The 27,363-nt window shown below is 35.6% G+C and overlaps 1 protein-coding gene across 18 annotated transcripts in view; it reads left to right on the top strand.

Annotated features, from left to right (window-relative positions):
• Positions 1 to 27,363, top strand: part of LOC101899720 (small conductance calcium-activated potassium channel protein) — a 725,164-nt gene that overhangs the window by 523,594 nt on the left and 174,207 nt on the right. For 13 of the 18 annotated variants that reach the window (XM_059119190.1, XM_059119189.1, XM_059119184.1 and 10 more), the window contains one exon: positions 3,279 to 3,380. In XM_059119190.1, coding sequence (XP_058975173.1) covers positions 3,279 to 3,380 — 102 coding nt within the window. The remainder of the gene's footprint in view (positions 1 to 3,278; positions 3,381 to 27,363) is intronic. The other 5 variants (XM_059119188.1, XM_059119185.1, XM_059119181.1 and 2 more) reach the window with 1 other exon arrangement.

Genomic DNA, 27,363 nt, shown 5'->3' with positions numbered 1-27,363 from the left:
GACCCTACAAAGTATATATATTCTGGATCAGAGTAAAATTCTAAGATGATCTAGCGATGTCCGTCCGTCTGTCTGTCCGTCCGTCTGTCTATTGTAATCTTTCGAACGAATTGAGTTAGAAGACTAAAATTTTGCACACATGCACGAGTAGGCAGGTTAAGTTCGTAAATGGGCCATGTCTGTCCACGTTTTCGTATAGCCCCCATATAACGATACCTCCCGATATTCGGTATTTTCATGATTTTAGCTAAAGTATTTACCGGAATTATTTCAAATTTCATATTTAAAGTACGTAACGGGTACTGCAGACTATGACAAAAAATTTTGTATGCAGGTCCACCTCTTCGTGTAGCACCCATATAGCGGTACCCCCCGATATTCGGTATTTTGATGATTTTAGCGATATTTTTCACCGGAATTGTTTCAAATTTGGTATTTGAAGTTCGTAATGGACACTACAGCCCATGACAAACATTTTTGTATACAGTTTCAAGATTTCGTATACCTCCATATTACGGTACCTACCGATATTCGGTATTTTCATGATTTTAGCGACAGTATTTACCGGAATCATTTCAAAATTCGTATTTTTGAAGATCTTTATGGGTACTACACCTTATGACAAAAATTCTTATATGCAGGTCCACGTCTTTCTATAGCCCCCATATAACGGTATCTCCCGATATTCGGTATTTTGATGGTTTCAGCAACATTATTCTCCGGAATCGTTTCAGATTTCGTACTCCTAATGGATACTACAACCTAAGACAGAAAATTGTCTGTGCAGGTCCACGTCTTCGTATAGTCCCCATATAACGGTACATCCAGATATTAGGTATTTTAACGATTTTAGAGACATTATTTATCGGAATTGTTTAAAATTTGGTATTTGAAGTTCGTTATGGGTACTACATATGCTGGTCCACGTCTTTCTATAGCCCCCATATGACGATACCTCCCGATACTCTGTATTTTCCTTATTTTTGCGACATTATTCACCGGAATTGTAACAAATTTCGTATTTGAAGTTCGTAATGGGCACTACAGCCTATGACTAAAAATTTCGTATGCAGGTCCACGTCTTCGTATAATCCACATATAACGGTTTTCATTTAAGTTGTATTTTTCGGAATTTTTTTTTAACATTTTTAAATTTCCTTCGAATTGGTGGAGGGTATTAAAAATTCGGCCCGACCAAACTTCGCTTCTTTTTTACTTGTTATGCTGATGATGGTATATATCATTTGATACGGCCAAGATGTGCCTCATCGAAATAACGGCTTTAGACGTTAAATATCTTTGGACCAAGTCCGTTTTAGGACATTTGGAATCGATCTAGCGATGTCCGTCCCTCTGTCTGTCAGGCTGGTGTGCACAATAACTTTCGAAGGGAGTATCCGATTTGATCCACACTTGGTACATCGTAATATTATTGTCAAACTTAGATCTTGTTCGGAGATGGACAATAGCGGCCCGCTCCTTCTGGTGCAACAAAAGTTCGCAATTTGCAAAAGAAAAAAATATGTTACCGCACAGAAAGAGAAAGGTTAATCCTATTTCGCTCCATCTTTGCAAATCCTAATATTTGTGTCAGTGCTAGATTAGGTGCGAAAATGGACAATATCGGTCTACTCCATCAACTACCTCCCCCACAGAGGGTTAAAATATTGAATAATTACAACTCTAATAAAATGTTATGTAAGTGTCCGCTTATCTTTAAATTTCACACATCCCAATATTTTTATTGAACAAAGGTCTGGTGTAAAGATGGAATTGATCGGTTTTCTCTTAATGGTACTTCCCCCACAAATGGTCGAAATTTTCAAAAAATATTTTTTTTTGATCGGAACGAGAAACGATATTCCGATTTTGCTCCAAGTTTTCAAATCCTAATATTTGCGTCAGTGCTAGGTGAGGTGCAAAAATGGACAATATCGGTCTACTCCATCAAGTACCTCCCCCACAAAGGGTTAATATTGTATAATAATAACTTTAATAAAATGTGATGCAAGTGTCCGATTGTCTTCAGATTACGCACATCACAATATTTTGGATGACCCAAGGTGTGGTGTGAAAATGAAATATATCGGTCGACTCCTTCTTCTGGTACCTTCTCCACAAAGGGTCAAAGTTTTGAATAACCAAAACGATTATAAAATTCAAAATGAGCATCAGGTTCTCTTTATATTTCACACATCCCATTATTTCCAGTAACAAAAGATCTGTTATGAAGATGGTATGTATCGGTCCACTACTTCTGGTATCTCCTCCACAAAGGCTCAAAATTTTGAATATCCATAAAAAGCGAAATTAACATACGATTCCATTCAAGACTTGGTACATCTCAATGTTTCCATCCACACAAGATCTGTTAAAAAGATGGTAGAGATCGATAATAATTAGAGGATGAAATTGATCATATCTTCTGACAGAGTAATTATGATTAAAAAATATTATGGATTTAGATATCTTTCAAAATATGATTATGATTTTGTATAAATTTATATTTTTACCATCATTAAATGAAGTGGAATGCTTTGATCCAAAAGATCTAGTACCTCCCGCATATTTCAAAATTTTTAAAGAAAAGATAACATATTTCATATAAAGTGCTGGAAGTAGTCGATATAGTCGAAATCAGGCTCGTTGTAATATTTATATCAGACTTAGGTCCGATACAAAATGGAAAATATTGGCCCACTCCTATGGAAATACTGAAATTTCAAAGTAGGCGAAAGCTTTCAAATTTATAAAAAAAATTAATTAAAAAAGAATAAATTTGAATCGAAAAGTTTTGAGTGAAAATATATATATATTTTTTTTTTCAAAAAACGAGCTGTTATATTTAAAATTGCTCCATCTTGACCTCATCCAACTTTACCTATAATTTTCCATCGAAGCTTTTGCTTTGTCGACAATAACAGGCCATTTTATTCTAATGATTACCGGCCATGCCCAAAACTCTTTGTGGAAAAGGTCACAGGTGTGTAAATGTGAACAACTTTAACACACGTGCACGTTTTCATGTTCACGTTCTCGTAACGTATTTTATTGCAATCACAATATAATACCAAAGATAAAGGTTAAATCCTCATTACCTTTGTTCAGGTTAAAGACACACATACGCACACAAAATGAGTATTAAATAAAGATTGATAGAACAACAACAATACTAACATTATTATATACAATTCTAAATGTAACATTTGTTAAATTTTCCTAAATATATTACTGACTTTTGTCTTTTCTCTCTCTCTCTTTTTCTATTCCTCTTCCAGGCATCCTTTTATTCAACGGCGCTTAAAACATTAATATCGGTTTCGACTGTGATTCTTTTAGGTCTTATTATAGCTTATCATGCTTTGGAAGTGCAGGTGAGAGTGAGTGCTAATTACATTTCTTTCTTTCAGATGTTTTTGTTTTATGCCTAATCCGTACCTAGTTCTGAACCAAAAAAAAAAAAATAAACCCCAACAACAATAATAAATTAAATAAATATATATCTATATATATGCATATATACATAAATATCTAGAAGAATGCTAGTCTAATATACTAACAAAAGAAAAGAAAATAACATTAACAAAAACAAAAACAATAACTGGCATGGCATACATGTACAGACTACCAAAAGCCATGTATGCCGATTTCCAAATAATTCCAAATAATATGCACATATATACGTTGCGGCATCTATATATATATATATTTATGTATCTATCTAGAGAGTGTTAATGACCGTCGTAATCGTCGTCGTCGTCGTAATTTTGGTTGTTCTATTAAAACCTAGGATTATGTGGTGATATGTTAATTTATGTTTATAATTTTGCGATAAACTGAACATAAATCCAATCCCGCCCTCCCCCTTTCGCTGCATTAGTCATCATCAACCAAATAAATAAATGAAACCTGACAACCAATATCAGTCATCCAGCTTAGATTGTAGTCTTTTTTATATATATAGAATTAAATACACTTGAGACAATATTTGCCACAAAGAAAAATATTTTAGAAAAATTAATTAGAAATAAACTTATAAATTTAAAATTGCAGTATTTAGAAATGTTCTTCCATATACTGAAATAACAACATTTAAATATGTAGCCGAAAATAGAAAACATATCCAAAATCTTGTGAATTTTTTTAAATACTCGACAGCTAGTTTTGAGATATGTTCCTTTCCTGTTTTTTTCCATAGAAACTTTGATCTTCACATGCTCCTAAATTCTCTTTTAATAAAAAAATAAAAAAAAAAAATTAAAAAATTATGAAGGACCATGTTAAAATGAAGTAATTTTTTATATTTTTCCACGAATTCTTCTTTTTCGCTTTGAGCACATTTGACTAATAAAATAAAATCAAAACCCTCAATACGTAAGCGTGTATATTAAATTGTCTCGTCGAAAATTATTGGCATAAGTCAATGTTTTGGTTTAACACTTTGGGTGTTAGGGGTATAGGAGGCTACATCTCTGAGCTTAAGTTAAACTAGTAAAAAGCAGTAAGTTCAGCCGGGCTGAGCTTTGAATACCCTCCACCTATATGATATCGTGGACCTATATAGAATTTTTTCTAATAGAGGATAAAGTACTCACAAGAAACTCCTTGTGTGGATTTTCTGATAATTCCATTGAAAAATATGGCTAAAATCATCAAAACCCCGAATATCGGGGGGTACCGTTATATGGGGGATATACGATATTGTGGACCTATATAGACAATTCCCTTTTAGGGGGTTAAGTGCTCACAAATAACACCTTGTGTGGATTTTCAGACAATATCTAATGGCTAAAATCATAAAAATACCGAATATCGGGGGGTACCGTTATATGGGGGATATAAGATATCGTTAACCTATATAGAGAATTCTCTGTCAGGGGTAAAGTGTTCACATAGAACCCTTGTGTACAATTTCAGACAATTCCATTGATAAATGTGGCTGAAATCATCAAAATACCGAATGTCGGGGGGTATCGTTATATGGGGGCTATACGATATAATGGGCCTATATTGATATCTCTCTACCTAGGGATAAAGTACCCAGAAGGAACTCCTTGTGTGGATTTTCAGACAATTCCTTTGAAAAATGTGGCTAAAATTATCAAAATACCCATTCTATGGGGGATATACGATATCGAGGACCTATATAGCGTGATTACAACAGACGGACAGACAGGGCTAAGTCGTCTTAGAATTTCACGCTGATCAAGAATACATATACTTTGTTGGGTCTAAAATGATTATTTCGATGAGTTACAGACGGAATGACGAACTTAATATACCCTCCATACTATGTATTGTGGAGGGTATAAAAAACTACAGATAAAGAACTCTTCGCAATGTAGGTACAAAAACAACTCAAAACAAGAAATATATTCCCAATCAAGGGAACGGAAAACAAGGTCTCCACGAAGTTTTCTGAAGGAAACAAAGGTGTTCACAAAGTTTTGTATGGGAAAATAAGGTCTCCACGAGGTTTTCTGATGGAATCGAAGTTCTCCACGAATTTTTTGGCAGAATGCTAAGGCCTCTATTAAGTTTACTTTAGAAACCAAGCTTTCCCCAAAGGTTTCTATTGAAAACCAAGGTCTGCACGAGGTTTTCTAGAGGAAAATAAGGTCTCCACGAAGATTTCTTAAGAAAAACAAGATCTCCACTTAGTTTTCTGAAGGAAACCAAAGTCTACACCAATCAAGTCCAAGAAGTTTTCTGTAGAAAACCTCTTGAATCCTCCTGAGATGTAGAACAGCTCTGGGTAATCTGTACACCACTATCCGGCTTTGCTCGGTACCTGGCCATTATAATATTGAAGGACATGTGAAAGCCGCCTAGGATGGGCTTACAGTCAATAGACCTTGAAGTTGCGGACATGTTAACACCTCCTCTTTGTTAAATTAACAGAGTATAGGAACTACTCTTCAGAGAGAAAGTCAAAGCCTACAGCGAACCATGGTTCAAGGTATCGTAACAAATCTGGCCAAGTAGCTCCTTGCGTAGAACTCAGACTCTAATAATCAATCAACGATACAGATGACAACTTCCGATCAGAAACGTCCAAATGGTATAGGCTTTATTGCCTCTGGCGCCGGAGAACACAACTCTATTCGACGCTTTTCTCCATCCTGTCTATTTCTCCTCAAATATCTATCACCTTTCATATTTCCCAACCTTTATTCCTTCTTCCTTTCTTTTTCACGCAGGATAATCACAATGGACGGAAATAAAGCGCCAATGAGAAATAAATAATGGACAAATTTAAAAAAATTCCCATGAAATTTTTCATTCCCAAAATGGTTGATAGCCTCACGAATATTTGAGATCTTGACTGGAAGTGAATACATTCATCAATTTTAAAGCTTCGTGGTTATTCTGAATTTTGACCCCTTTGTGGGGAAGGTACCAGAAGGAGGAGACCAATAACTTCACACCAGATCTTGTGTTATCAAAAATATTAGAATGTGTGAAATGAGAGGAAAATCTGATGTTTATTTAACATTTTATAAGAATTATAATTATTCCAAATGTTGATCCTCTGTGGGGAGGTACTTGGTGCGATGGGCCTGTATTGTCCATTTTCGCACAGGACCTAGCACTTATAAAAATATTAGGATTTGCAAAGATGGCACAAAAGCGAATGATATTTTATCATTCTATGAGGTAAATTGATTTCTTTTGAAAATTTGAACTTTTGTGGGGGAGCTACCGGAAGGAGTGGACCGATGTTGCCCATCTCCGAACTCTACCTAATTTTACAATGTACCAAGCTTGGATAAAATCGGGTACTCCCTTCGAGAGTTATCGTGCGCACCAGTCAGCCAGACAGGCGAATGTACCCTTCTTAGATCGATTCCAAATATCCTGAAACGGATTTGATCCAAAGAGAACTTGGGTTATTTCGATGAAGCACATTTCGACCAATATCAATTATTTTTTATACCCTCTGTCGCCAAAGTTGATAGTACCTTTTTGTATATTTTTTGTACAAGTATCGAAACTTGAAAGTTATTGCCTTCTTTACACATAATTTAGCAGAAATCATTTGAGCATTCGTTCTACCATTTGTAACAAATTTGGTAGATTAAAAAAAAACCAAAAAAATTTTAATAATTCCGTAAAAATCTTAAGAATACAGAATCGAAAAAACATCAAAATACCGAATATAGGGATGTACTGTCAAATGGGGGCTTCACGATAGAAAATTTTCTGTCATAGGCTGTACTACCCATTACAAACTTTTATTACGAAATTTGAAACAATTGCGGTGAAAAATGTTGCTAAAATTATTTAAATACCGAATATAGGGAGGTACAGTTATATGGGGGGCTATACCTAGACCTGGAGCTACATAGCCTATTTTCAAAACCAAAAGTCATGCTGACCAAACACACATTTGAGTAAAATTTTATCAACCTACTTTAATTCCTTCGGAAGCTAGAGTGATTTCCACAGGCAGACAGCCATATAGACGGACGGACATAGCTAAATCAACATAGAATTTTATGCTGATCCAAAATATATATACTTTGTGGGGTCTAAAATGTATATTTCGAGGTGTTACGAACGGAATGGCAAACTTAACATACCCTCCATATTATGGTGGAGGGTATAAAAAAGTGTCATAATTTACGAAAATAGTATCCGATTTCCTTCAAACTCGACTTGGTCAATTTTTCTTGTACCTTCCCGACCAAAGGCCAATATTTTGAATCATAATAGCTCCATAAAAATGTAAAAATAGACCTTGATTTCCTTCGAGCTATGCGCACCCCCATATTTTAGTCCACTGCAAAGCAAGTGTGCAAAATAGGCTCGATCCGCTATTTATGGAACCTCTCACACAAAAGTTGAAAAATGTAGCAAAAGAAACATAAAAACTTTGGAAATAGGTCAGATACAATAATGGACATACCTCAACAATTTTGTCTATATTGAAACAAGTGTGTTTGGAATATAAAAACTTAGATTGCTGGTTCTCAAATATTCACTTGAGACCAAAATATAGTTCTTTAACACCACAAAATGTATGCAAAGCTTTACAACATAGATCCGCTATTTTCTATAGTATGTCTCAATAGAACTGTCCATGGTAAATTAAAGTTTTTTATCTTTTAAATTAACAAATATATCTAACTAAACTACTACTACTATTTCAAATTCATGCATATACATATACAGTGTATGTGTGTGTGTACGAATGACAATTGCATACATTTGCATAAACGTTTTGAGTTAGTTCGCCAGTTTTTGGGCATCACCATTCATTGGTGATGCAGTATTTTTCTTTGTGGCAAATTGCGTTAAAATGTATTCATGCATTCATTTTGCAACTTCTCACACATACACGCACCCACACACACTCTCTCACGCTCACACACAAAAATATACTTGTGTGAGTTGAGTTTTCCAGTAGCTGTGTATGTGTGTGTATTTTCTTGTGTACATTTGGTAGATAGATGTGCATATGAAGCTGCTAATGGTACTCACCGCATGTGTACCGCCGCCCTCCTGCTGCCGCCTCATCTCAAAAGCCATGTCGCTCGCATATGCATGAACAAGGATTTTTTTTCCTCTTCTATATTTAGTATGGGTGTATGTGTGTGTTTAATGTATAGAAGCGTGTTGTTTTCTTTTTTTGTATAGTTGATGTCTCTGTGTTTGATGTTGATGTGTAGTGTGTGAGCGAGTGTAACTTAGAAATGTGTGTGTTTTTTAGTTTTCTCTATTTTTTTATTTAGTCTTCATGATATTGAGTTTTTTTTTTGTTGGTCTAGCTTGATTGTTAATTAAAACATTATTCATGATCACATAAAAGACAAGTAGCATTCATAAACACACAGACACACACACATGCAAATACATAGTAACACTTATGTACACATTCATTTATTCACTTACTAACTCGCCAGTGTTGTTGAGTTAAATTACAGAGATATGGAGCGTACATCTGAACCCTTGAATACATCAGAATATTGAAATATGGTTTCAAGTTATTTATATTTAAATATAATTCCTTTTATGTTTTTCTTTCTTTTTTGAATATTTTTTTTTTTTTTAAATATACAAATATTTTTCTTAATAAAAATATTAATAATAATAGGTCGAATAAAAACAACAATAATATAAGAAATAACAACAAATCTTATAATAAAAATGCTAAAAAATTAGTAATGCCTAGACCTGGAAATTCAAAAGGCTCCTATGTGAAGAAATTCAAATACTTTTTATACCCTACAACACAAGGTGGTCAGGGTATTATGTCTTTGTGCATTTGTTTGTAACAGGCAAAAGGAAACGAGATAGATCAATAGTTCCTTTCGATGATCTGCATAGAATCACATTCTGAGTCGATTTATGCATGTCCGTCCGTCCGTCCGTCTGTCCACGTATTTTTGTAAACAAAGTACAGTTCGCATTTATTGCCCCATCCAGATGAAATTTTGCACATATCAAATGTTTGCCTCAAGGACAAACCCTATTGTCGGTCAAAATTTAGATATAGCTCCCATATATATCTTCGTCCGATTTGCCTTTTATTGTGCACCAAACATGTAATATCAGCCCGCATAGTATGGAATTTGCACATACAACCAAATTAGGCCTGAAAATAAGTATGCCAAATTTGATCGAAATCGGTTCAGATATAGCTTTAGCTCCCATATATATTGTTCATCCGATTTCTTAGTTTTGTCCGCCGCAGCCGTAATATGCATTCTGTAACAACAATATTTGGGGAAATATATCAAATACAACTCAGAAATACCTTTGCTAAATTTTATCGAGATCGGTTCAGATTTGGATATAGCTCCCATATATAACTTCGTCCGATTTACCCTTAATTGTGCACCAAACGTCTAATATTTGTCCAAATGAGATGGAATTTGGCACTTACGACCGAATTGAGTCTAGAAGCTAGTATGTCAAATTTGGTGAAGATCGGTTCATATATAGCTATAGCTCCCATATATAGTGTTCATCCGATTTGTTATATTTGTTACCCACAGCCGTAATATGCACTCCATAACAACGATATTCAGAGAAATATATGAAATACAGCTCAGAAATATCATTGCCAAATTTTATCAAGATCAGTTCAGATTTGGATAAAGCTCCCTTATATATCAAATGGGCAATACAAGTCCGAATTTAAAAGATACAAATGCTTCGGCATATTGAGTCTTTTGAACTTTAAATTATAATTATAATCATAGCGTGTATGATTGAATTCTCCAATAAAAACTTTTAATTGTTATGCGGAGCTCTACTAAATTAGCAAAGTAGGGTATCATAAAGTCGGCCCCGCCCGACCTTAAGTCTTTCTTTACTGGTTTGATCTTCCTAACTGAAAAAGATGACAAAAAATAATGAAAAAAAAAAAATCTCATTTTCTATATGGCTGGCCTTAGCTTTGAAGGGTGTGTCGGATTTGGTACAAACTTTAAAGATCATTATGCTTCAATCCGTCTTAAAATGAGTTCAAAATTACATAACGCCACTCCATTCAATGTGGTAATGGTCCTTACCTAACAAATGATATAACGCACATAAACCATAGGGGGTGAACGATGCAGTTCTAAACTCGCATTTAGGATTTGTTTCACACTCCACCCTGTAGCTACAGGGGGTATACTAAATTCTGTCAGTTAGGGTGGCTGGACAATTCTAGAAAGAAGTACACAATTTGGTCTAAACATTGCACACCATAAACATTTTATCTAACTTACATCGAATTCCAGGGTGGGTAATATCGGTCCATTACTTGCTTATCTGTTACCCCTAAAAATGTGTAAAATTACAGAAATTAGGCACCTCCCAGAAACCGAATGAAATATCGGATCCGATGTTCAAACTTCGCAGATCGTACTGGTTTGAAAAGGTCTACGTTGGGTTGAAATATGTATAACACGGGAGAAATCTCTCTCTCTCACTCTCTGTCTCGAAGGGTCGAATTTTTGAATGGACATTACTCTTATAAAATTTGGTTTGGCACCACCGCTATAGAAGCTTTAAAAAGACAAATTCAAGTCAAACCTTGCGCTATGGTTAAATATTTGTCAGAAACCGAGCGATACATTGTAACATGTTGTATCATAATCAGGCCTCGTGCGAAAACGTTTTCCTCGCCCATATAATAGTGGAGGATGTATTAATTTTGTCATTCCATTGGTAACGCCTCGTCCGTTTTTCTGTCCGTCTGTGGAAGTCACTCTAGCTTCCGAATGAAATGAATAAGGTGGACAAAATTTTGGTCCGATGTGTGTTAGGTCTGCAGGACTTTTGGTATTAAAAGTGTACGATATAGGTTAGAGGGCATATTATTATGTGAGGGACTTAATCACCAAAACGGATGATCTATGGCTATATCTGAACCGATTTTCTCCAAATTTGATGTACTTGCTTCTAGACTGAATTCGGTCGGATGTTCCAAACACCAGGACTTTTGGACCGATATTGGCCATTTGGTGCACAATTAACCCGAAATCGGTGGAAGATATATATGGGAGCTATACCTACATTTGTACCTATTCTCACAAGTTTCAATAAGATTCGTCCTTGAACAAAACGAATGATTTATGGAAAATTTCATCTCAATCGGATAATAAATGCGACCTTCATTTTGTTCACAGAAATACGTGGACAGACGTACGGACGGACAGTCGGACTGACATGCATAAATCATCTCAGAAAGTGTCTCTATGAAGATCCTCAAAATTAACTATGGATCTAACTCGCTTCCTTCTCCATGGTACAAACAAATGCACAAAGACATAATATCCTTACCACTCTATGGTGTAGGGTATAAAAAATCTGCCAATACCTCAGATTTACCTATATCGTTATGTGAGAGCAATTAGAATAATGGATATTGATAGCTGATATGCCAGAATACATTAAAACAAGGAAAAAAGTATCGGTCGGTGTTGCCGAGAGATGTATACCCTTAGCCGATGTTCCATTATTCCGATGTATTCCATCTTAACACCAGACCTTGGGTTAATAAAATTATTGGGATGTGTGAAATTTGAAGACAATCGGGCTATTACATTACATTTTCTAAGAGCTGTAATTATTCAAAATTTTGACCCTTTGTGGGGAGGTAATTGATGGACTGGACCGATTTTTTCCATTTTTGCCCCTGACCTAGAACTGACGCAGATATTAGGATTTGTGATATATGTGATACATATATATATATATATATATATATATATATATATATATATATATATATATATATATATATATATATATATATATATATATTGTATCTATTTTCGCACCTGACCTAGCAATGATGAAAATATTAGGATTCGCAAAGTTCGGACAAAATCCGACTATCCTTTCTCTTTCTGTCCAATAAATTATTATACCCTACACCACAAGGTGGTCAGGGTATTATGTCTTTGTGCATTCGTTTATAACAGGCAAAAGGAAACGAGATAGACCCATAGTTCTTTTTGATGATCTTCATAGAGTCACTTTCTGAATTGATTTATGCATGTCAGTCCGTCAGTCCGTCTGTCCGTCCGTCCGTCTATCCATGTATATTTGTGAACAAAATGCAGGTCGCATTTATTATCTGATTGAGATGAAATTTTCCAAGCAACATTTGTTTGGCCCAAGGACGAACCCTATTGAAATTGGAGATAATTGGTAAAAATTTAGATATAGCTCCCATATATATCTTTGTCCGATTTGCCTTTTATTGTGCACTAAGCGTGTAATATCAGCCCGAATAGAAAGGAATTTTGTACATAAAAGCCAGCAAATAAGTATGCAAAATTTTATCGAAATCGGTTCAGAAATAGCTATAGCTCCCATATATATTGTACATCCGATTTGTTATTTTAGTCCTCCGCAACCATAATATGCACTCTGTAACAACAATATTTGGGGAAATATATCAACTACAGCTCAGAAATACCTTTGCTAAATTTTATCGAGATCGGTTCAGATTTGGATATAGCTCCCATATATAACTTAGTCCGATTTACGTTTTATTGTGCACTAAACGTCTAATATGTGCCCAAATGTGATGGAATTTAGCAAATACCACCGAATTAAGTATAGAAGGTAGCATGCCTAATTTGGTGAAGATCGGTTCAGATATAGCTATAGCTCCCATATATATTTTTCATCCGATTTTTTATATTTGTTACCCACAGGCGTAATATGCACGCCGTAACAACGATATTCAGGGAAAAATATCAAATACAGCTCAGAAATATCTTCGCCAAATTTTATCGAGATCGGTTCAGATTTGGATATAGCTCCCATATATATATTTATCTGATTTCAAATAAATTTTGCACCAAATGGGCAATACAAGTCCGAATTTAAAAGATACAAATGCTTCGGCATATTTTGTCCTTTGAACTTTAAATTATAATTATAATCATAGCGTATATGATTGAATTCTCCCATAAAAACATTTAATTGTTATGTGGAGCTCAACTAAATTAGCAAAGTAGTGTAGGGTATCATAAAATCGACCACGCCCGACTTTAGGACTTTCTTTACTGGTTTTCTTTGAAAATTTTGAAATTTTGTATGGGAGGTAACAGAATGAGTGGATGGATATTTCCCATCTCCGAACTCGATCGAGTTTGAGAATAATATACGATACACATACTTTGGATCAAATCGGATACTCCCTTCGAGAGTTATCGTGCGCACCAGCCAGCCAGACAGACGGACGGATATCGCTAGATCGACTCCAAATGTCCTGAAACGGATTTGGTCCAAAGAGACCCAGGGTCTAAAGCCGTTATTTCGATGAGGCACGTTTTGGCCGTATCAAATGATATAAACCCTCTGTAGCCATATGGCTGAGGGTATAAAAAGTTATTTAAATAAATAAAAACTTCTTAGAATTATTATTTTAAAAAGTTTCTCTAACTAACCTTAATATTAATTAATGGAAAACAATAAGGGAGGAGAAAAATACATTCTAAAAAAGCATAACTTGTAATAGCCACCCCTAAAAATACATAACATAACCTACCCTAACATTACCACAATTTTTAAATTTTATAATTTATTAAAAAAAAACCAAAAAAGCCTCTAGTCCATAAAATGTATTTATAGAGTCACATACGGTATGGTTTCCACCTCATTGAATATGACTAGACATGAATACAAAATATACACCAACCAACAGAAAAAATGGATGACAAAAGACAGACATAAACAAATTAAGCTTCCTTCGAGGATGACGATGACAACAACAGCAATAAATTTGCAATAAATATTTAATGCCTTTTTCTCTCGCTCGACTTTAATATATTGATTTTCCCGCCAAACCACTGAAATCGAAATTGGGAACAAACACCATTTTGTTGCCATGACTTTTGGGTATTTTCTCGTCTCGTAGACACCATGAATTGCTGTAATTTTACAAAAAATACAAGGAAAGCAAAACAACAACAACCACACCAGACTAAAAATAACTAAACATCTTTATTATAATTTTTTGCCAATCTTAAAAAAAGAACACCAGATAGCTGTTTAAACCAAATGTAGACAAGAAAAGAACCTTGACATGACACTAAACGAAGAGCCAGCGAACAAACAACAAAAGAAGGAGCAGCAACAAAAAAAAACAACTCCATAACGATGTATGTTAATAACGTTGCTCCAGGTCAAAAGGATAATGATGAGATGAATGGAGTAAAAAAAAAACAACAAAACAGTTTTTCACCATCAAAGCCACCATTGCCACCACCACTACCACTAACATGACTACAACCACTAGCGCGCTACTTATAATGTCATCATCCATCTTCGAAAATCAGACAGTATTCACCAACATCAGCATCACCAACACCATCACCATTGCCACTACCACCACCACCTCTAGCATCGTCTGTGCTTTTATTGCAGGATTCAACATCAATTGTAAGATCCTTAGCGTAACTTAACTTTGGCTTAGATGATTGTCGGTTTTTGTTTTTGCCAGGGCAGCCAAGATTGTGAGGCTGCTGCAGCAATGAAGTTTGCGCGGTAAAAGTTTATTTTTCGTCTCCCACTTTTTCCTCTTCCTCGCCTTGAATACTTTATCGCTTACTTTCATGTAAAGTTCATGAATTTGATGATGTTGTCGCCTATGATGAATATATTTAATAATGGCCCAAAATGTCATAGCTGCATCATGTGAAATGGGGGCAGGATATTAAAACATAAAAGACGTCAGCCAGGTTATGTTTTTAAAATAATTAGATGTTTTTCCGAGGGCTAATTAAATTGTACTATTTTGCAGAAGAGACTCAGATTTCAAGCAAAAGAAATAATGAGAACCAGTAAGGAAAAGCCAAAAGTAGGGCGGGATCTACTCTATGATAACCTACACCACTACACTAATAGAGCTCCGGTAACATAAGAATTAATTTGAAGTTGATCATACCAACTACCAACATTTGGCTTTAGAGCAGTTATAATTTGGTTTCAGAGGGGAACTAATATATGGGAGGCATATCTAATTCTGCATCGATTTTCACAAAATAAAAATGAAACCGGATTTAGGGTATACATGGGAGCTGTATCCAAATTTTAAACGATCTCGATCAAATATAGCAAAGTTATTTTCGAGCTGTCGAATGCATTTTATGAATGTGAGGGACTTAAACACCAAATCGGATAAAACATATACATGGGAACTATAGCTATATGTGATTTTCTCCAAATTTGATGTACTTGTTTCTAGACAGAATTCGGATGTATTCTTACCAATTTCAATGCGACTCGTCCTTGGGCCAAACAAATATTGTATGGAAAATTTCATCTCAATCGGATAATAAATGCGACCTGCATTTTGTTCACAAGAATATATGGACAGACGGACGGACGGGCGTATAGGCGGACTGAAATGCATGCATAAATCAGAAAGTGATTCTATGAAGATCCTAAAAGTAACTATGGGTCTATCTCGCTTCCTTTTCCATGTTTCAAACAAATGCACAAAAGCATAATACCTTTACCACTATGTGGTGTAGGGTATAAAATTTTGACATAATACAATTAATTTTTCACAGCTGATACAGGGATCTCTAAATGTTAAATTCGCTTGACACTGATTCCATATTTCCCAATTTTTGCCCTGCCTTTTGGGGGTGGTACGAGAAGCAGGGGGCCAAAATTTTACCTAAGTCCAATAAATAAATGTCACCACGGACCAAGTTTGGTCTACATCGGGCACTCGATTCATTTTTATACCCTCTATCATAGTATGGAGGGTATATTAAGTTTGTTATTCCATTTGTAACACCTCGAAATTTGCATTTTGGAACCTATAAAGTATATATATTCTCGATCAGACTAAAATTCTATGTTGATTTAACGATGTCCGTCCGTTTGTATGTATGTCTGCCTGTCTATCTTTTTGTCTCTCCATCTGTAGAAATCACTCTAGCTTCCGAACGAATTGAAGTAAGTTGATAAAATTTTACTCAGTTGTCTGTTTGGTCTGCAGAACTTTTGGTATTGAAATTAATATAGGTTGACGTTTTGGTATAGCCCCCATATAACGGTATCTCCCCATATTCGAAGTTTTATTGATCATAACGATATATTCCACCTGAATTGTTTCAAATTTCGTATTTGCATTTCGTAACGGATCCTACAGCCTGTGACAGAAAGTCGCCTATGCAGGTCCGGGTCTTTGTATAGCCTCTATTTATATGTTTTTTAAAGTGATTTTTTTCGGAAAATTTCCATATGCCTTCCAAATTGAGGAGGGTATTCAAAGTTCGATTCATAACTGGGCCAAACAACTGATTTGTAGATAACTTCATCTCAATCGTACATTAAATGCGGCCTGTACATTGTTTACAAAAATACATGAACAGATGAAGATGCATAAATCGACGCAGAATACGTAATACCCTGTACCAGAGTTGACGTATTTCCCATCGAAAACTATATACAAAATTTCAAAATTCTTGCTCTTCGCAATTGCTATGATCTTCATGTCAAAATTAAATAAATAAGGACCTTTGGAATAAAAAATTCCAAAATCTAATATTTTATTTATATTTTTATACCCTCCACAATTCTACGGAGGGTATATTAACTTTGCCAATCCGTTTTGTAACTCCTCGAAACACTCCTCTGTCTGTCCATCTTTCTGTCTGTTCTAATCACGCTATCTTTCGAACGAATTGAGATATCTTTCGGACGATTTGCATACATGCATAATTTATCAGTAGGCAGGTTAAATTCGTAAATGAACCATGTCGGTCCACGTTTTCGTATAGCCCCCTTATAACGGTACCACCATATATTCGGTTTTTTGATGATTTTAGCGACAATATTCACCGAAAGTGTTTCAAATTTGTTATTTGAAGTTAGTAATCGATACTACAGTCCAGTCTTCGTATAGGCCCCATATATCAGTACCTCCCAATATTCGACATGTTGACGATTTTATCGTCATTATTCACCGGAGTAGTTTCAAATTACGTATTTAGAGTTCGTAATGGGAACTACAGTCTGTGACAGAAAATTGTCTATGCAGGTCCAGGTCTTCGCATAAGTCTCATATAATGGTACCTCCCGATATTCGGTATTTTGATGATTTTAGCGACATTTTTCACCGATTTTTTCTAACTTTTTCATTTGAATATTGTAATGGTTTATGACAAAAGTTACCTATGCAGGTCCATGCCATTGTATTGACCCTAATATAAAAGCTACATTCGGTATTTCTAAAATTTTAACAGAATTTTTTATTTTTTTATACCCTACAACACTATGTGTTGGGGGTATTATAAGTTTGATTGGGCCAAAAATTATGTAATACCTCGAAATATTAGTTTCCCACATAGGAAAGTATATATCGATTTTCCTATCTCGCCGAGCTGAGTCGATGGAGGTGGGTTAGAACCAGAATAGACCAATATTGCTTTTGGAGATGATCGCATAATATTTAGGAGTCAAAATGGACCAAAAACTGAAAAATTTCCTGAATTTGCAGTTGCTCTACAGGTCGCAATTGTAGACCAATCGACGCCGAATTTAGCATGAGGCTAGAGCTTAGGGCTTTGCAGAAGTCTTCCAATTTTGGTGTTCATCGGGTAATATTTAGTGGGTGAAATAGACTATAACATTTGTGTTGAATAAAAGTCAAATTTTCCATTAAACCGCGAAAATTTTTAATCCCGACGAAATTACAAATAGATGATCAGGTCAATGTTGCCCGTTACGTAGATGCCGATAGTAAATATATCGGATATATAGCGAAACATATACAATGTATATATACAAAGGAAGGGGATGTTAGCTATAATGCTTATATTCACAAGAATGGCTGGACCGATTTTGACAAATTTTGTCAATTCAGAATGCTCTCTTGACATAAAAGTATAAAATCTAAAAAAACTGCAAAAACGACGCCTATGATGATGTTAACATCGATTTTGTAGTATTTTGTGACATTTTTTAATTTTTCATATTTTTTATCGCATGCGATTTTTTCAATTTGACTTATAATATTGAGGTGTATATTTTGTAATATTTTTTCACCTTACAACACAGGTTGGGGAAATTTTATACAGATTGCAATTATCGTCCGATCCTCACAAAAAGGGTAGGGTTAGGCTCAGAAGGGCTAGGCCTATTGTTTTCAAAGATGTCCGCAATATATTTAGGGGCTGAAATGGACCAACAACTAAAAATGTTCCTGGTTTTGCAGTCGTCATAAAGGTCACAAATATAAACCAAAGTACACGAACTCGCATGAAGTTAGAGATCTGAAAACTACCATACATTACTTACAGGCGATATCCTAAATACACAAAAGGCGAACTTCTGGCTTTTCATACGGATTTCGTTGACGAATATAACCAAATATCGCAGACAAGAAAATCATATAGATGAGTCTAAATTTGAAGATACAGAGTGGCCTCCTGCCTTTGGAGATGATCGCAAAATATTAGGGGTTCAAATGAATCAAAAACAAAAACAATTTTCTGATCACACAATTAAAGCCATTCGACACGCCTGAGAAGAGCGTTAAAGACAGGGAAGAATTCTAGCGTTTTGGATGACCATTGGATTATATTTAGCTGTAAAATGGACCACAATATCTAACAGCCGGCGAAGTGCGTAAATATTGGGCAAATATCCCTGGTCTAAATGCTAAAGGTAAAATCTGTGCAGCTCTGCGAAATCTTCCAAAACAGATTTGGACATAAGAGGGCTTCTAACATATTGTAGTGTTGTAGGGTTTCACATGGTCGGCCCCGCACGACTATAGCCTTTGCTTACTAGTTTTTTATACCCTACAACACTATGTGTTGGGGATATTATAAGTTTGATTGGGCCATAAATTATGTAACACCTCGAAATATTGGTTTCCCACATAGGGAAGTAAATATGTATACGTATGTCCGTCCGTCCGTCTGTCCATGTTAATTTGTAATCACTCTACAGGTCGCAATTATGGCCCGATCTTCACGAAATTTAGAATGGAGGTGGGGCTAGAACCAGAATAGACCCCTATTGCTTTTGGAGGTGATCGCAGGTGATTCGAAATGGAACGAAAACAGAAAAATTTCCTGATTTTGCAGTTGCTCTATAGGCCACAATTATGAACCAATCGAAAATTTACATGGAGTTAGAGTTTGGGAGTGGGCAGCAACCTGACAATAATTAGCGGGTAAAATAGACCCTAGCTTTTATATAAGAAAATAGGAAAATGTCCACTAAACCTCGAATATTTTAAATCCCAGCCAAATCATAAATACATTCAAAGATCACTTCTGACCATTACAGTGATGCTAATAGCCAAGAAATCGGATATATAGCAAAATAGGTACAATATATATGTAAAAGAATTGATCTTATTTATTCCTTTTATAAATCAAGCAAATGGACTAAAAAAATTTTTTTTTTCTAATTTTGAAGTCGCTCTATAGGCCACAATTGAAAACTAATCGACACGGAATTTCGCATCGGAAGAGAATAAAATGGACAACATCTTTCGTGCGTAATTGTTTTGAATACTTACAAAACTACGGAGTGCGTAAATATTGGCCAAATCCTCCGGGCCAAAAAACTAAGGGTAGCCTCTGGGCGGGGCTCTTCGACATTATTTCAAAAACTAAATCTTCCAAAATGGATTTGGATATAAGCGAACTTCGAACATATTGTAGTGTTATAGGGTATCACATGTTTGTTTTTTTTTAATTATTTTATAAAAAATATTAATTCCAATGTTAGTTATTTTACAACATATTTCTATCCTCCCTTTATATAAACGCTCACTTTACCCGCCCCCCCCCCCCCCACCAACTAAAAATAGTTTTGCAAATAAATGACAAAAAAATGTTTACATTTCAATTGCAATTGTTGAGTGCAAACTATGACATTTATGTGAAATGTCATGTTCACTTTGGGTTTCTTTATTTAATAAAGGTTAAAGTTTATTATTTTTACAACACGAGCTGGGTTATTGTGTTAGTTTCTAAGCCTATTTGATACCTCCCCCCCCCCCCCTTGAACACCCTTTGTTAGCATTTGAGTTTGCAAATTCGTTACAAGCTGCGGGGGAAAATTACCACTTCGACTATTGATAAAGACAAATTTTTGGTTTTCAATTTTTTTTTTCGTCAGACCTTCAATCAACAATAGCGAACAAAATAATATTAATCAAAGAAACAATCACCCTGACATTGATTGATGTCCTTTGTAATTTCCCCCGTCTTGAGAGCCACCAATACCAACGACGCGACGCCTTGCCATAATCAAGTGCCATAAAACTTAACTCCATTCAATTATCCAAGAGAACATTTTTGGGGCAGTTTTTTTTTGTGAGAGCAGTTGGATGTGGAGGATAATGCTTCTTATTAGACAAGAACGCCCAACAGCAACAATAACTACTATTCAAAATTTATTAGACTACAATTTTCATCTGTTCTTTTATTCCTTCAAAAGATTAGATGCTTTATGACCGAAAATGGAGAAGAAGAACAAAGAAAGTATCAAGAAAAATAATAATAATAATTATAAGAATACAAAATTTATTCTTTTGTTATATATATATATATATATATATGTTTGTATGAATAGGAAATTATGTAAGAATTTGTTTGAGAAACATCTATTGTTTCGGGGTGTTGAGAGAACAAACAAACAAGATTTGCGCGACAGATGGTTGGATTAGAAGGACGGACCAAAGTTTGGTGAAACGAAAATAGAACAGTGGATTACATTCACAAAGATCACCGGAATTGTTTCAAATTTGGTTTTTGCAATTCGTAATGGATACTACAGCCTATGATAGAAAATTGTCTGTGCAGGTCCTCGTTTTATAGCCCCCATGGTACCTCCCTATATTCGGTATTTTGATGATTTTATCTACATTTAAACAGATTTTTTTTTTCAAGTTTCGCATTTGAATATTATAATAGCTTATGACAAAAGTTGCCTATGCAGGTCCACGTCGTCGTATAGACCTTAATATACGGCTACATTCGGTATTTTTAAGATTTTAAAATTATTTTTAATGGATTTTATTTTTTTGAAAATTGCCAAATTTGTACCAATTTTTGGGGGGGGGGGGGAATTCAAAGATCGGCCCAGCTGAACTTACAGCTGTTTTATTTGTTAGAAAATGTTAAAATGTGTATGAGATATCAGATATAGTCGACATAAGTATTCCATTTCCATACTTCATCTAGCACAAATAAAACCAGTAAGGAAAAGTCATAAGTCGGCTGAGGCCGACTATATGATACCCTACATCACTATTCATATTTAGTAGAGTTCCCGTAAAAAAGAATTTATTTGCAATAGATCATACCACCTATCAACACTTGGCTTTAGAGCAGTTATAGTTTGGTTTCAGAGGGAACTAATACATGGGAGGCATATCCAATTCTGAATAGATTTTCACCAAATTTGACAGAGACATTTTAATCTTCTATACCAAATAACATTGCTATAGAGTGCATGATATCACTTCGAGAAGGATTATATTAGAAAAATATAATTCGGAGAAGAGTTCCACACAATTGAAACGTACGTCCCGAAATTCATTCCATTTAGGCTGATATTAGCCATTATTTGCACAATAAACTTTTATGCGGATTAAGGTTAAACATGAGAGCTATATCTAAATCTAAGCCGTTCTCGATAAAATTTGTCCACTGTATTTCTGAGCTCGATAAGATATTTGGTACCAAATATCATGAAAATTGTTGTCGAATGCATATTACGAATGTGAGGGATTTAAACACCAAATCGGATGAAACATATGTATAGGAGCTATAGCTATATCTGAGCTATAGCTTGCTCGCAAGTTGTAAAGAGTCGCTGACTTGTTCGCAAGTTATGACAGACAAAAGTATTGAAAATTGTGATACTTTGTCCGTGAGGTACCAGAAGGGTTAGGCAGACAAATATCATATTCACAACAGATCTTGTGTTAGCAAAAAGTTTTGTAGTTGTGAAATTTGAAGAGGTTTGGATGTTTATATCGCTTTCTTTGAACGTTTTGTTTTTCAAAATTTTAAAAACATTGTGGGGGAAGTACCAGTAGAAATTGTCCGATCTCAACCATCTTTAACACAGATTTTGTGTTAATGGAAATATTGAGATGTACCAAATCTTAATGGAATCGGATATTAATTTCACGTTTTACGAGCCTCATGGATATTCAAAATGTTGACCCTTGGTGGGGGTGGTACCAGAAGGAGTGCACCGATGTACCCCATCTTCATAGCAGATCTTGTGTTAGTAGAATTAACGGGATGTGTGAAATATGAAGTGAACCGTATAGTTTTTTCGGATTTTATAACTCTCTTGGTTATTCAAAACTTTGACCCTTGGTGGGGGAGTTACCAAAAGGAATGATCCGATCTCGATATGGAAATATTGAGATATAACAAGTTTGAATGAAATCGAATGTTAATTTGGTGTCTTATGAGCTTCATGGGTATTCAAAATGTTGACCCTTTGTGAAGGCGGTAGCTGAACATGTGGACCGATATACAGGGTGAGATAAAAATACTACAGACACAATAATCCAACGGATTGGTATCCGCAGATTTTGGTGGCCATTGTGCGCTGGAAAAGAAGCGAGAAACCTCATTTTGCAACAATTCTTGGGGGGCGCGTGCTGAGTGCGATGGTCCTGAGTCCTGTTGGGATGTCTAAGGTCTGCGGCCAAAATGTTTGCGTGCCCAAGGCGTAATTACATCCTCCAGAATATTTCCGCGATAATATTCGGCTCAGAATGCCACGATGATTAATACGAGCGGAGAGCGACCATCGGCTGTTACGGCGGCCCACACTCTAACCATGGCCGGCGCTTGGGTTCTAGTGGCCAACCGAAGGTGCACATTTTCAGCTGACCTCTTTGGAAAGTTTGTTTACAACGAATGTTTTCTCATTGGAGAAAACCAAAATCGACAGTTCAACACTTTCGGCCAAGCGGAGCAACTCTTTAGCTCTTTTAATTGTATTTTCTTTCTGTTGCGGTGTAAGTTCATGCACTTTTTGGAATTTCAATGGCTTGCGATATGAACAGCTCACGACTCATTTTTCGGCCACTGCGATGCGGGTTTCGGTCAAGTCGCTTCTTCACTTTTCAAACCATATCTGCTGATGTTGCTGTTTTCTTCCGACCATTTCCTTGACGTCGGGCTACGCTACCAGTATCGCGGTAAAGAGCGATGGCACGAGACACAAAATTTTTGTCACATTTAAATCCTGGAGTGCTCTAACGATAGCCACTTGTGGTTTTCCAGCCAAATATAAAAAACCGAACTTTCGCGCTTGCATTCGAATTGACCAATATACTGAGCTGTCAGCTTAGAAATGACAGCAGTCTGAAGTTGGTTGCAGTTTTTTTTTTTCATTTCACCCTGTATTCCATCTTCACAGCAGATCTTGGGTTAATAAAAATATTGTTATATATATAATTTAAAGACAATCGGACTCTTACATCAAATTTTTCAAGAGCTATGATTATTGAAAATGTTGGATTTGATCTAAAGAGACCTAGGGTATAAATGCGTTATTCCGATGAGGCACGTTTTGGCAGTATCAAATGATATACACCCTCTCTGGCCATATGGCTAAAGGTATAAAAAATGTTTATGGTTAAGGCATCGTTAATCAATAACATTTAATATTAAAGTTATGGATATGGCTACGGCTACGGCGATATTGTATGTCACCTTTAACAAGACCTTAAATATTTTGTTTTATGTTTCGTTTTTTTCCCTTTCCCTTTCACCAAAATTAATTCATTTAATTTAGTCGCTCTAAACGTCTCCATTATGGCCGGAAGTAAATGAGGAACTGAACTTGTTATGGCGATAAATATTCCTACTACAACAAAAACAGCAACGAAACAATGGAAATGCTCTGTAACGTGTGCGTGTTTGGCATTAGCGCACGGAATTCACACACAATTCATTTTCAATACCACTTGTAATGGGATTTCTGTTTTACTTTTCTCGCAAATGTCATGATTTATGTCCATTTTAAAAGGTTAAGATTTTTTTGCTGTGCTTTCTTCACCATGAAAATTTATGGCTGCTAGGATGGAGAGGCGGCAAGCACTTTTGCTCATATGAATAACGAAAATATATACTTAGGTAAAAGATGAATAAAATCGACGTCGTGACTAAAGATGTGATACTACTTCTTACAAGTTCTGTAACAATGACTTCCCAGCACACTAATTGCCAAAGTGGCAACATATCTGTTCAAGGTCAGAATTTTTTTCGACTTCTGTACGAACTCGGTTTAAATACCTTAAGGTAACATTTTTATACCCTACATCACATAGTGGTACGGGTATTATGTCTTTGTGCATTTGTTTGTAACATGGAGAAGGAAGCGTCCGTCCGTCCGTCCGTCCGTCTGTCCATGTATTCTTGTGAACAAAATGCAGGTCGCATTTATTATCCGATTGAGATGAAATTTTTTTGAATCGGTCAAAATTTAGATATAGCTCCCATATATATGTTCGTCCGATTTGCCTTTTATTGTGCACCAAATGTGTAATATCAAGCCGAAAATTATGGAATTTTGCACATACATCCAAAATAGGCCTTAAAATAAGTATGCCAAATATGATCGAAATCGGTTCAGATATAGCTATAGCTCCCATATATATTGTTCATCCGATTTGTTATTTTTGTCCTCCGCAGCCGTAATATGCACTCTGTAACAACAAAATTTGGGGAAATATATCCAATACAGCTCAGAAATACATTTGCTAAATTTTATCGAGATCGGTTCCGATTTGGATATATATCCCATATATAACTTTGCCCGATTTACCTTTTATTGTGCACCAAACGTCTAATATTTGCCCAAATAGGATGAAATTTGGCACTTATGACCGAATTGAGTCTAGAAGCTAGTATGCCAAATTTGTTGAAGATCGGTTCAGATATAGCTATAGCTCCCATATATATTGTTCATCCGATTTGTAGTATTTGTTACCCACAGCCGTAATATGCACTTTGTAACTACAATATTCAGAGAAATATATCAAATTAGGCCTGAAAATAAGTATGCCAAATTTGATCGAAATCGGTTCAGATATAGCTATAGCTTTCATATATATTGTTCATCCTATTTGTTATTTTTGTTTTCCGCAGCCGTAATATTCACTCTGTAACAACTATATTTGGGGAAATATATCAAATGCAGCTCAGAAATATCTTTGCCAAATTTTATCGAGATCGGTTCAGATTGAGATATATCTCCCATATATATCTTCATCCGATTTCAAATTAATTGTGCACCAAATGGGCAATACAAGTCCGAATTTAAAATCTACAAATGCTTCGGCATATTTAGTCCTTTGAATTTTAAATTATAATTATAATCATAGCGTGTATGATTGAGTTCTCCCATAAAAACTTTTAATTGTTATGTGGAGCTCTACTAAATTATCAAAGTGGTGTAGGGTATCAAAAAGTCGGCCCCGCCCGACTTTAGGACTTTCTTTACTGGTTTTTCTTTGAATTCGTACTAGAAAAGCACGAAAAATATTGAATTGTACTAAATATGGTACCCATGGTATTTGAGGAATCAATAGAGCTAGAACTTGTAAATTTAGAATGAGGGTAACTGATAGACTGTTCGATAGATGTATTTTTTTTCTTTTTTTTTTGAAAATCGCACTATAAATGTGCTTTGAAGTCTTCGCATGACACATTTTGTGACATCATAAAGGGATGCCAGAGCCGCACTCAAATTCTGCCAATATTTCCCTTTAAATTTTGATATTAATATGCCTAGCCATAATGCCAAGCAGTCGAATAGTCGATGTTGGTGAACCAATAAAGCTGGAATTGTGAAATTTGAAAATAAGATTTCTATTGGACTGTGCTAAATGGTGCTAAAGTTGGTACAATTTTAATTTATGTGCACCTTTAGAGCTGTTATCATGAAAATTAGAAATAAGATTTCTTTCAGGGCGAACGATTGGGAAATGTAGGTAGTTTTGGGAATTGGTAATTATCTGTACTATACAGGATGAGATGAAAAAAACTGCAACCTACCTCAGACTGCAGTCATTTTTAAGCTATTCTTCCGACAGCTGTTAAAATTATTCCAGTGACTGATCTATACAGGTATATTGTTTACAAGCGTACAAAAGCATTTTGGCGAGAATTTTCCAGAAAAGGTTATTCGTGATGGAATTCAGGGGCGATAGTCCGATTTCTTGATACTTGGCTGGAAAACCACAAGTGGCTATAGTTAGAGAACTCCAGCATTTAAATGTGAATGAATCTTTTGTGTCTCGTACCATCGCTCGTTACGTGATACTGGTAGCGTAGCCCGACATCAAGGAAGTAGACGCGTCGCAGTGGCTGAAAAATGGCTCGTGAGCTGAACATATCGCAATATTCCATTCGGCAAAAATTGAAAAATGAGCTCGGGGTAAAGCCACTGAAATTCAAAAAATTGCCAGAACTTACACCGCAACTGAAAGAAAATAGATTCAAAAGAGCTAAAGAGTTTCTTCGCTTGGCCGAATGTGGTGAACTACCGAATTTGCTTTTCTCCGATGAGAAAACCATCGTTGTCCAGCAGTTTGTAAACAAACAAAATGATCGTGTTTACTTGCCAAAGAGGTCAGCTGAAAATGTGCATCTTCGGTTGGCCACCCCGAACTCAAGCGCCGGCCATGGTGATGGTGTAGGCCGCCATAAAAGCCGATAGTCGCTCTCCGCTCGTGTTAATCGACCGTGGCATCAGAACAAATTCCGAATATTATCGCGAAAATATTCTGGAGGGTTTATTAATGCCTTGGGCACGCAAACATTTGCCAAGGCCACAGACCTTGGACATTCCAACAGGACTCAGCACGTGCCACCCAAGAATGGTTACAAAATGAGG

Source organism: Musca domestica, unplaced genomic scaffold (assembly GCF_030504385.1).
Source record: "Musca domestica strain aabys unplaced genomic scaffold, Musca_domestica.polishedcontigs.V.1.1 14, whole genome shotgun sequence".
Taxonomy (NCBI): Eukaryota; Metazoa; Arthropoda; class Insecta; order Diptera; family Muscidae; genus Musca; species Musca domestica.
Note: the sequence above shows the minus strand (reverse complement) of the source record. Positions and strands in the feature narration are given on the sequence as shown.